This window comes from Fistularia commersonii, chromosome 8 (assembly GCF_037954325.1).
Source record: "Fistularia commersonii isolate RoL2024-O1a breed Wild chromosome 8, RoL_Fcom_v1.0, whole genome shotgun sequence".
In the NCBI taxonomy this organism is placed as follows: Eukaryota; Metazoa; Chordata; class Actinopteri; order Syngnathiformes; family Fistulariidae; genus Fistularia; species Fistularia commersonii.
Window position 1 is genome coordinate 540,001 of NC_141291.1, and position 12,153 is coordinate 552,153.

General features: G+C 55.0%; 1 protein-coding gene across 1 annotated transcript in view; it reads right to left on the reverse strand.

Annotated features, from left to right (window-relative positions):
* The window catches only part of LOC147231576 (cadherin-6-like), a 27,559-nt gene extending 15,608 nt beyond the window's left edge, over window positions 1-11,951 (reverse strand). Inside the window, exons 1-2 of the mRNA XM_086150465.1 lie at window positions 11,581-11,951; window positions 1,023-1,317 (exon numbers count right to left, since the gene is read on the reverse strand). Of these exons, the coding sequence (XP_086006591.1) occupies window positions 1,023-1,317; window positions 11,581-11,826 (541 nt within the window). The 5' untranslated portion in view covers window positions 11,827-11,951. The remainder of the gene's footprint in view (window positions 1-1,022; window positions 1,318-11,580) is intronic.
* Between the last annotated feature and the right edge of the window lie 202 nt (window positions 11,952-12,153).

Genomic DNA, 12,153 nt, shown 5'->3' on the forward strand with positions numbered 1-12,153 from the left:
GCCATCTATTTCCCAGGGTTTCGGGGGGACAAAGGGAAACAGTTAGCCGGGAGCTAACGTCCCACACGGCGCCGCACCGTGGGGGGGGCGGGCGGGCGCTGCCTCATTACACGGAGAGGAAAATTAATTGAGTTGAAATATTTAATGGCAAAGTGGTATAAATATAGAATTGTGCAGAAGCGCACTAATTAACGTCGGCGGGGATCTGGCGGGGGGAGGGCGGCCATCTTTTCCGATCAATGTCATTCGCAGGGATGGCGGGGGGGGGGGGGGGGTGGTAGCCTGATGGCTAATACCTTTAACGTGGCGGGGGGGATTAGCATCAAAGAGGCCTCTGCCGCTTTCGGGAGATTTCACCGATCCACGTCAGCCTCCACGTCCTGGAGCTTCTCAGGACCTTCTGGGGGGGGGGGGTTGCTGCCGCCAATCACAAATCGATGCACCGCCAAGTGGTGACATCACACCTCTGCGGTTGCCACGAGTGACGCCGCCGTCCCCGCCCCCGTCCCCCTCACCAACTTTCCAAGGCTCGACCGATCGGCGGTCGTTTTTTATTGTTTATCCATATTGACGAGCCTGCTCTCGGAAAAAGTGCGAGGTAAATTAAAGTTTAACAACCCGATGGGAGGGTTGCGGGGGGGCAGGTGGCGGCGCCGCCGTCTCGAGGACGCCACTGATTCGCGGTACGCCGCCGCCGACAATGCTGTTGATTGAATTAAACACTGTTTTAATAAGATACAGCGCCGTGTTGAAAGGATTATCCAGCGGCGCCGGCGCCATCATAGACCAGAGGCCGCATCCTATTTCTTCCGCTGCCGCCCCCCCTTTAATTACCCCCCCACTCCGTCTTTTATATGATTGATAAAGGCCCGTCGATCGGCAGCCTTTCAATCGGAGGGTAAACACACGCTCACGCCCCTTCGGCCGCCATGTCGGCCCGCCGCGGGCTCTGCGGGCGACGATCCAAACTCGTTAGCACGGTGTTGCTACCTGCTAATCGTCGCGTCTGCGCAAATACTGACCGATGTCGGACATCTCCGGCACGTGGGCCGTGTACGGGTCCTTGGTGAAGCGCGGCTCGTTGTCGTTGATGTCGTGGATCTTGATGATGAACTCGGACTCGCCCTCCAGAGCCTCGTTGGTGAAGCGGTTGACGGCCTTGGCGTGGAGGATGTAGTAGGCCTTCTCCTCGCGGTCCAGCCTCTTGGTGGCGTGGATGTCGCCGGACTTCTCGTCGATCTTGAAGAGCGTCCCCGCCCCGTCGCCCGTGAGGACGTACCGCACGCTGCCGTCTTCGCGGTCGGAGTCGGAGTGGAGCTGCGGAGCGAGCAGAAGGCCACGGTGAAGATCTTTGGCATCACGGGACGATGGGTGGAAGCTTCCGACCCCGACCCGTCTCCTGACCCTTTCCGCGCCTGTGGAAATGATCTGCTGAACACCACCACCCTAAAAAGATGTTTTTATCTATTTTCATTTAAAAAAATACAAAAATAATAATTAAAAAACATCGTACAGCAAGTTTTAAAAAAAATAAAAATCAATAAACCAATCAATAGATAGTAAGACAGATAGATAAATAGGATTCTAGAAAAAAATGATAAATAACATTGAAAAATGGAATAAATAATTTCAAGAAATAGCAATCAATAGTCCACCAGCAGGCGGTCAAGTCTGGTCAGATTATATAGATTTTATAACAATAACGTCAAATCCCTTCTCCATTGTCTGCGTCCCATCTGGAGCAGGTCTGGACCACTGGACCACATCCTTTCAGATGATCCCCCCCCCCACCCACCCAAACCAAGATTCAACTGAACTGAACTTAAAATATGAAAAAAAAAAACCAATATAAAACAATTGACAGTTACATGTTTCAAGACTGTTAACTGCCCGTGATCGCCAGGAGCTGATTTTCCGTAACGAACCCCCAGAGTCTGCAAAACCCCTTCCAGAGCGGCGAGGAGCGACTTCCTCGCCATGTCAGGAAAAAGGGCAAAGACGGCGGTCGACGTCTGAGGCTCCCCCGCCGAGGAGCAGCCGCCACTTAGTCCAGAACACGGTGACAAAATCACTTTTTGAAGCCGATTTTTTCCGCTCGGCCGCGCCGAGCTAACATGCGAACATGCTAACATATTATATGATTGTTTGAAGCCCCGCCCCCACCAGATTAGACTCAAATCTCCATAAGTCTTTTGACGGGAGCGGCCTACTTCCTGTGTCAGTCACGCTTGTTTACTGTCATTTTAATATTGTCCCGTGTTCAGTGTGTGTGTGTGTGTGTGTGTGTCGTATTCAACTTTAAGCACCATTTAGAGCTTTGCATTCCAACCCCCCCATCTCTGTTTATTTTTTTTGTGCAGCTTAGCTTAGCTTTGACGTTTTAATTCCACCCCCAAACCCCCCCAACATATTTATCTCTGAGAACTCATCAAAAGCTTGTCCCCTCCACCCCCCCCCCCCTCCCCACTTTGCCCCCCCACTTTAATAATGGAGGACATGGGAATAATTGCGGGGGGGCTAAAGGGCAAACCAAGTGCCTACGGAGGCACGTGGCGTCCCGGTGCTCCCGACCTCCTGCCCAGACACGGCGTCGGGCGTGTTTGAGCAAAAAGAACCACGCCAGGTTCGGGTCAGGTTTTGGGTTCATGTTTCGGATCGGGGTCAGGGTTCGGGTCAGGGTCCGCGTTCGGGTCCGGGTTCGGGAAAGGCTCTTTCCGGCACCTGGTCGCTTGGGGACAGATCCAAACAAAAACAAGCCCGGCGGCGGCGGTGCTTTGTGCCGCCATTGAATACGATTATTTAGTCATTATCGACGGCGCTAAAGCTTTGGTGAGGGGCGGAGCCTATCACGGCCGTCATTGGACAAGAGGTTCGTCCTGGACGGGCCGCCCGTCAATCACTCGGGAGGCTTTCAGAATAAAAGCACGGACGGCGTGCGCTCCGGCGTGGGAGCCCTGGATGACGGCTTCGAAGCGTCGGCTTCGGCCCCATAAAAGACGGCGAACGGGTGAAGCTTCTGGCTCTGGAACACCAGAGGAACCCGATGACTAAGCGGGAAATACCCGCAACCCAGCAGGACGCCTTTTCGGTTCCTCGTGTCTCCGGGTCGGCGTCCCTTCCGGGAGGAAGCCCTGCTACTCGCTCTCCTCGCTCTCCAGCCCGCTCTGCTTGGAAACAGAGATCCCGCCGGTTGAAAACAACCCACTCCAGCGTTATCTTCCCCCTCTCTCTGATTGTCTATCACGCCCGCCTATCTCCGCCGGCGCCGCAATCCAGTTAATAACCGCCGAGTCCTCTCGTCTCCTCTCCAGACGCCGCGACACGTCTGTCATTTCTATGGAAACTGAGAAGATCCTAGGGTTGCTGGAAGGGTTCCTCCCCGCTCCTCCTGGAGGACGCTGGCGAGCGGCTCTGAGGATCGAACCCCCCCAACACACACACACACACACACACAAACACACATATGTGCACACACACCCTCCTCACACCTCGCAGCCGCCCTTCTGGCCACGTCAGGAGGAGGGGTGGAGGAGGAAGGAGGAGAAATCGATGTTGTGGCCCGACGGGCGTTCACCGCGGCCCCCGATCAATCTGTATCGGGAATACAATTAAACCGTCACGGGGGGGAACCGCTCTTCCACCAGCCAGAGGAGGAGGACTCACTGTGCATCCACCTCCTTCAGCACCAACATGGCGGTCTACCACCTACACCTTCTTGTCTCGGTATTAATATGCAGTGGCTCCTTAACATTGGAGAAAATCAAAATTTGAAAATTGTGCAGTACGTGCCAAAAGAACTCCTGGGATTCCCATCAGCGTCATGACGCCGCCGCTCTGATTCTCCTGAATCTCACCTTGAAGAAAGCCTTGCAGCTTCCTTTGATTGTAACGCTCAGTTCATTTTATTTTAATAATCATCAAAAGTTTATTGTCATGTGGTCACGTTAAGATGATAGTTCGCCTACGTTTTGGCTCAGTGTCTGTTGGAAGACATCTGGAGTGCTCGGGATTCATATCAGTTTACAATGACCATCATGTCCTTTACATTATTAATATCTCTCTTTTTCAGGGTTTTTCTAAATTAATATCCGTATTTTGTGAGTTTGGAATGAATTCATTCGTTGAAAAAAAATCAACAAACAAACCCACTTAATAATAACAACAATAATAATAATAATAATAATAATAATAATAATAATAATGATCCCCTTATGGGGAATGAGGAATTCTGTAATAGTACTGATAAGTACTGATAATGCAGTATAAGTTACATAACGCGGCGCCAATGAGTCATGTGAAAATACTTGTACTTTCCAACCAGACGACGCACCTTGTGTTTTTATTATTTAGCATTTTTATTGGATTTCAGCAAAACAAGAAGGCGTCGCTGCGTGACGAGCGAATCCCCCGGAATCCTTGAATATTCACCTCGTCTACATTACCGGCAGAAGTACATTTATAAATAAATGAACAGATGAAATAAAACGTCTCGTCGGGAGAAAATCACACCTCGGCGTGGATTAACGTCCCGCGACTCCCGAGGTTTATGTCCTGAGAATCCGACAACGGGACGGTTTGGAGGACAGGAAGAAACCGGCGGAGTGTTTACCGGTGTGTGTGTGGGAGTGAGAGGGTGTAAGAGGCCCTGTGATTGGTCGAGGGTGACGCCTCCCTCGCGCTGGGATAGGCTCCCCAAACCTGCCGCCTGAGCGCAGGATAATGAATGAATGAATGAATGGATGAATGGATGAATGGATGAATGGATCCTCAGGAGGCTTCCTGCCGGCGTGGAGACTTAGAAGTGGTGAATAACAGACCTTCCGCCAATTTTTATTGATTTCCTTTGTGTTTCCTGTGCGCGAGGCGCGGCGCGGTGCGGCGCGGCTCGGACATCTGCGGCCAGGAACCCGCCGGCGAGACGCCTTTGTCGGGGCGGCTAATCAGCGTCGGGCGGCGGCAGATGTCGGTGAGAACGGACGAATGCGGTCGCCGCTCGCTCTCCTCTCGACTCGGGCCAGAGAGGGGGGGGCGGGGGGGGCGGGGGGGGGGGGGGGGGGGTTGGCGCCGGAAATAGGTTGCTCGGGGCAATTAGCCAGTTAGCCTTTGCGGCCTCGTGTCGAGAACTGGCCGCCTCCTCCTCCGCGGCCAGATGGTCGCCTCGGACCCGACACCAAAAATAGCTGGTCGGATTTCTCTTGATGTGTAAAGTGTGGATTCGTGTCCAGCCCCGCCAGCCTCAGCGAGCGACACTCAGGACCTCCGTTCTGGTCCAACACCAAGGTGTTCTGCCCCCCGTGGAAAATAATTGAAATGAAAATGAGAAGCGGGCAGGAGGCGGAGCCTGATGGCGGCCGGGGGATTTGAACCGGCGTCCCCGTGACGGAAGCAGGCGCGAGCGCTGAGAAACAGCGGCACGGGTGGAGGTTCGGAGGCTCAGCCACCGATGTCTCCGTACTCACTGTTTCACCAACCGTGTAACCATGGCGATGAAACGGCGGGAGGTCCTTCCATAGTGTTCCTCTGGTTTCTATCCATCTGTAGGAAAGATTATGAAGAGAAGGCGGTGAAGGAGCGAGACCTTCACCTTCCCTGGGAGAAGGTTCCTGCTTTGGGAGAGCTGGGCTGTGGATGACGGGGCGACAGCTGGCATGGCGTGGAGATGATGGATGGATGGATGGATGGATAGATGAAAGGTTTGTCTCATCCTCTCAGGAGGAGGAGGTCGACACGCAGAAGAAAAGTAACGGCATCCCTTTCAGATTCCAAACGTCCGTCGCCCCCGGAAACACGCAAAGGTTGAATCTGGACGAGGCCTCAGAAAAGCCCGAGCATCTTCTTCTCTTCTTCTTCTCCTCTTCTTCCCTTCTGGCTTCCAACTTGTGGTTGGATGTTGGACGACATGAAGCCGGCGGCGGCGGCGGCGGCGGCACGGCAATGGTGGCGAGGCGCCGCTGCAGGGCTGGCGAGCTCGTAGCCGTTTGTTTGTCTTCAACTCCACACGACGGCGCCGCGCCCCGTCCACGCCGCCGAGGAGACCGGCATAATTGGACATGCCCCCCCCCACCACCACACACACACACACACACACACACACACACACACACACACATCCCGAAGCAGGGCCTTATCAGCTAATCAACAAACAGTGCGTCCGAGTGTTCCAGGTCGCGGCTGGAGTCCGCCGGGGGCGGCGTGGCACAGGTACAGCCGGGTCGCCGCCATATTGTCGTTCTGCCAAGATGAGCAGCTGGTAATGGGCGGGGGGGCGGCGGGGCGGCGGGAAAATATATAAATAAGAATAATCATCCCCCGTGCTCGCCAACAAACACGGATCCCTGCACCTTTTCAAGAGGAATCCAAGTCTTTCCCCACGGGTGGCTGCAACCGCTGACTCACAGCGAGCCGGGAGGACGAGGAGGAGGAGGACGAGGAGGAGGACGAGGAGGAGGGGAGCAAACGTCGAGGTTCATCTGCATCCCCCCCCCGATTTATCTGTCAGCCGGCTGCTGCCGGCCGGCGTTTTGCAGGCATTTTCTTGCTCGCATGCAAAAAAAAAAGCAAAACATGGCTCCCTCGCAGGGGCCCGGGGCCGGGGGGGCCGGCGGGGCCAATCAGCCGCTGTAAATTCTTTATGAGAGATGATCGCGCGGCGCAAATCGCTGCTCCACCGCGGGCCGCGAAGTCTCTTTCAGCGGATGCACGCCCTTTGGTAAAGCGGGAAATAATGAAATAAACAAACACGCCGTTCCCACGGCGACGGCCGGGGCCCCGCGAGGCCCTCCGAGGCTCCGACGCGGCTCGACTGCTAATGAGCACCGGCGCGCCCCCCCGTTCCTGCGGGGGGGTCGGCGCGTACAGCTGGATGAGCGGGATCGCGCCCGACCGGCTCCGTGAACAAACCGGCGCCAGGCTCCGCCCCTTTTCCGGCGCCTTCCTGCTCCGGACGCTTTGTGGCGTTCAAAGAAGGAAGGAGGAAACTGTTATTTGTCAGCGACTCCACAAAGGCTTTTGTCGAGGGGGAAGCAAAGACACGGCGAGTAACCGGGACGGTGTTTCCATCCGGTTTCGAGTGCATCCTCGCCGCTCCGCCCGCCGCCGCGCGTCAAGAGCGGCGCCTTTGTCTGGTAATAAGCCGCCATTGTGCGTCCTCCGTTATGGCGCGCCGACAAAAGGCCTTCCTTTCCTGCGGGTCGTCGTCGCCCCTCTGGTTTCCCGCCTCCTGAGGACGGAGGCGCAGATGGCCGCCCTCCTTCCTCTGACAATCGGCGTCAAATAGCGGAGGCGGGGCCACATCGGCGTGGAGGAGCCGGCGCCGGCCGCCGACTCCCGGCGGAGCGTCGGCGAAGAGCGGCGCTGGAAGGTCGGGCCCGCGGCGGCCGGCGAGATAATCCATTCTTCTTGTGCTATTAGTCCCTTTACAAGCTGAAAGGACGGCGGGACATCAATCACCGCCCTCGCAAGACAAAGCGCTTTGATCGGCCCCACGCTCACTTTTGATCTCCGTTCCCTCTTTTTATTCCCTTCTTTCGAGTATTTGCTCGCCGCCTTGTAATCCTTTTAGGGCCGGCGCTGAAAGTCAAACCGCCGCTCCTCGGTCGAGGACGTACGCCCAAGAATCTCATTTGGATGGAGGACGGGAATGCAAAGTGCCGTTCGGCCACAACAAAAATAAAAACCCTGACCTTCCCTTCCAAGCAGGAACACAGCAGGACAGCAGAAGAGAGACACATCCAACGGATGGATGGATGGATGGATGGATGGATGGGTGGATGGATGGATGGATGGATGGATGGATGGATGGATGGATGGATGGATGGATGGCCTTCTCCTCCAGGAGCTGAGGAGCATACCTACACCACCACCACCACCAGCACCACCAGGGTTGGATTCAAAAGCACACTCCATCTTCTTCTGGTGTGTTAAAGCTTCATTTTGGTGGGAAGCTCCATTTAATCGCTGCCAGCGAAGGCGGCGGCAGGTTGAGTCCGGAGGTTGCCGCTAATAGTTTGAACAAAATGCAGAACATCTGAGACGAGCCCTGGTTTGTTTTGTCCTCTGTGACAATAATCTGAACGCGGAGGATGTTTCTGGGCATGGCCGTGGGCTCCGGGAGACCGGCGACTGGTATTTCTCAGCAATTTGTGTCATTCGGTGCGCCCGGCCAGGCGGAGGAGGCGGGCGCTTGGCGGCAGACGAGAACAAAATAAACAAAACAAAACAAAAAGTCCAAATATTTAATGTGTTTCAAGGAAACTACAAGCTGGACGTGCGTGTCGTCCTGTTAGCGGGTGTTGGTTTTTCTCCGCCGCTGCGCTGAGCCTCTTAGAAGTGTCCAGCTCCAGTTGGGTTCCAGGAAGTAGCCTTTTAGCTTAGCATTCCCACAGGCAGTGAGGGTGCACGGAAGGAACCGGTGTGACGTGCACCTTCAGCTCCAGCAAGGAGGTGGAGCTGCACAGCCTTCATGGACGATCCTGGATCTTCTCCCTGCGATGCATCGCTGTTAACCGTTAGCCGTTAGCCGTTAGCCATTAGCTAACACTGCACTTCTTCTGGTTCCTCTGCGAGCCCTGGAAACCCCTCTGAGGTGTAGCAGGCCAGAACACCTTGGACCGCTTCTTCACCCCATTCCGTCCGTTTAGTCCCGAGAAAACATCTGAGCAGTGACCAGGACAGGCCGGGACCTGGATGCTGCAGGAGAACTTCAGCAGCAGGTATTTCCACCCAGGTACGTCTGAAAAAGTTCCTCCTCCTCTTCTTCTTCTCCTTCTTCTCCTTTGTGCTGCTCCCTTCAGGAGTCACAACGGCCAGGCGTCTCCTCCATCCAACCCTCTGCTCTCACACCAACCCACTTCCGTCCTTAAACCTTCTCTCTGGTCTTCCTCCAAACCTCCTGCCTGGAAGCTTCAACCTCAGCAACCTCATGCCCAGTTCTTCTCCATCTCTCTTCTGTCCATGTGGAGAGGATCCAACTTGTGCTGTCCCTCTGATGGACTCCTTCCTGATCCTTGTAGACTTTGGATCCAGAAGGTGATGGAAACAGCGCATAGAACATCTCCAGCCAAGGGTTTCTCCAGGACCGGGAACGAGCGAGGTCCCTCAAGGCTTCTTCTTTAACTGGTTTCTTGAACATGTTTTCTTCAGCTGGTCCCTGAATTCTGCGTCCTAAATGGCGAGGATTCTCCAGTTGCACGTCTAGAAGGTCATGTAAGATTCAACAAGCCAGGCCGTTTGGATCTCTATCTAGGTCAGATGTGAGCTTATGAAAGTTTCAAGAAGATCCTGCGGAGAGCGGCTCCTTCCCCTCGCTCTTTGTCCTCCTGGCTCCCGGCCTTTACAAATGGGATCCCCGGTACTGTTCTTTTCCAATTTGGGTTCGTAATGACATGAAAAGAGACGTCCTGCTAACGAGGGTCGTCACAGAAGGCAGATCACGGCGAGCTCCGCCGCCGGATCCGGTCCGGCTCCGCCTCCGGGGGGGCGGCAGCCGTTCAGCTTCGACCGCTGGGCGCGAGGATAATTGGAACGGTCCATTTCGGCGCAGACGTCCAGGAGGCGCTGGAGGCAAAAACTCCGAAGGAGGACATGTGGCGCACGTCGATGGAACCGGCGGCTAAATTCACGCTCGCCAAATCTGGCCAACCCTCGATCTTCTCGATGGAAGGAACCGTCTCGGTGCTCCTTCTGGGTACGCCGTTAGCCGGACTTCACCGACACATGTATGCCAGCGTGGCCGGGACCCAATGTGGCCCCGGCAGGTTTGTTCTTTACCTTTCGGGCAGCTAGACGTTCTGGAAAGCCCATGAGATGCGGCCCGAGGCCGAGTCGAGGCCGTCTTGGAGGCTCACATGTTGGAGCCGGCCGGCCGTTTGCACCACCTGTGAAAGCTCAGCCGAGCTCCCCGAGAACTTCCACGCCTGAAATCAATGGCGATCGTGACCACTTAGGTTCCGCTCAGCCTCGTTTCAATCGACGTCAGCGCCCGTCGCTCCTGTCGCCGTCATAATAGTGAGCGCTTTCATATTCACTCATTCATTATCTGCAGTCAGGGTGGAGCCCAAGCCCACCCCTGCAGCCGACGGCCGAGAGAACGGCTCAGGACCACCATCGGAGACGCCCGACCATTCGGCCTCTCATCCGAAACCCTGAAAACCCGGAGGAACCCCGTATCGGAATCCACCTTCTTGCTGTGAGGCGCGGCGGCGGCGAAATGTATTTTCTTCTCCTGACTTTGAGTCCAATTAATGGAGAACAGGCTGGATGACTGGGGGCCTCCGTGGACATGCTAACCATGCTAACCACGCTAAAAGATGCAAATTGATATTTCCAAGGCAAAAGTATAATAAAAATCGGCTGAAAAGTTGAAATACCAATCACACACACATTTACTGGAGTGTTAAAAGACACACCTCTCTGCTTTTCCAGATTAGACCCCCCCCCAATCAGCAGCGTGAAGAGGCAGCTTTACTGGAAAGTGCTCTGGCCAAATAAAAGCTGATTCACCCGACGGCGGCCGCCCTCTCCAGGTTTTAGCTGAGCGTAAACTGAACTCCAGCTCGGGTGGAATATTAAAAGCATGGGAGCACTTGAATAAAAAGGGAAAGAAAAAAATAAGGGCAGCACATAGAATTACAGCTAAAGCCGTCGATCAGCCAGAAAGATTGAATGTTAAAAGCCGCCTCTGGAGGCCTCCTTTGGACAAGCCGTCTTCATTTGAGCTCCGGAGTCGTAAGCAGAAAGTCACCGTCGGAACGAACGGATGCAGAGATTCAAATAGACTTTCAGAGAAGAAGGACCGCCGGCCCAGACGGACACATCAAATCCATCGGACTGCAGACGGACGACAAGCCGCCACTTCTTTACCACGCTTTGAACGCGGCGGCTTAAACAACGATGTGGCTAATTTATAGATTTTTTGGGTCTAACGAGCTTCACGCCGCCAAAACATTTCGCCTCGTCACATCGGACCCGTGAAACTAGCGTGAAATTCTGAGGCGGTTGGATTCCGACTCAGAAGAAAACGACTTGAACGGTTTCAGTGCGCAGGAAGAAAAGCCAGATAGCCATCGGCTCCAGGAGGACAAAGAAAATGGATGGACGGATAGACTTTTCCTCGTCTTATTTAAGATGCATCTTTTTCATCGGTCGTGTTACAGCTGTTGTTTGGAAAAAGCATTTCCGGTTCGTATTTGAGGATGTATTTATTTAAAAGTTAAAATAATGTTAGTGTGTGATTACCTCCTGTTACAACGTGGACAACCGCGGCTTATCGACAAGTAGATATAGATTTATTTTGTTATTTTAAGCCGGTGCGGCTTATACTCAGGTGCGCCCAATAGTCCGGAAATGACGGTAGTCGAGAGGGTGAAAGGACGCGCGTCTCTATATGCAGGCGTGTGATTGGTCCAGGGTGAGCCCCGCCTCCAGGATAGGCCGCAGCTCCCCTGCTAGCTCGGCTTAGATAACGACCGACCGACCGAACGAGCCTCTTTCTGATCCTTGAGGTCCGCTATCCGCTATCGGCGTCCCGTTGTGGCCCGGAAGGCAGCGTGTTGATGCGAAAGATGCGGATGTGAACGTTACCTTGCCGACGTACTGCATGTCGGTGCCGGTGTACTCCTCCAGCAAGAAGAACTGATTCCACATCCAGCCTCGCTTGGAGCGCCTCAGCGGCATCCCGTTGGCGTCCTGCGCCGTCAGCCCCGTCGGCCCCGCCGGCGCCCCGCGCCCCCCCGTAGTCCTCCGCGGGGCCTTCAGCCCCGTCCCCGGGGAGGCCAGCTGGACCGCCACCCACAGCGCCACCACCAGGCGGACCGTCCTCCGCTCCATGCCGTCCCTCTGTCTTCCTGCCCCTCCGTCAGCGGTCTGGGTGCGGCGGTCTGCGGTCAGAACGCCGCTTGGGCCTTCATGCTGTAAACTGGTGAAGCAGGAGCTCCTCGGCCTCACGCATCACACCTGGAAGGATCACACAGGGGAGAGGAGAGGCCGCCGTCACTAACATTCCCGTCTCTGGTTCCGTCACCCGCGGTCTGGACCGGACGTTCGTGTCAATGATTATGGATCCGCACGCCGCCGACCCGCTTTGGATCCCGACCAGCCGAGGCGTCTCCTCATGGAAGCACCTCTTCTTTAGCCGGGGCTTCCAAACAAAGGTGT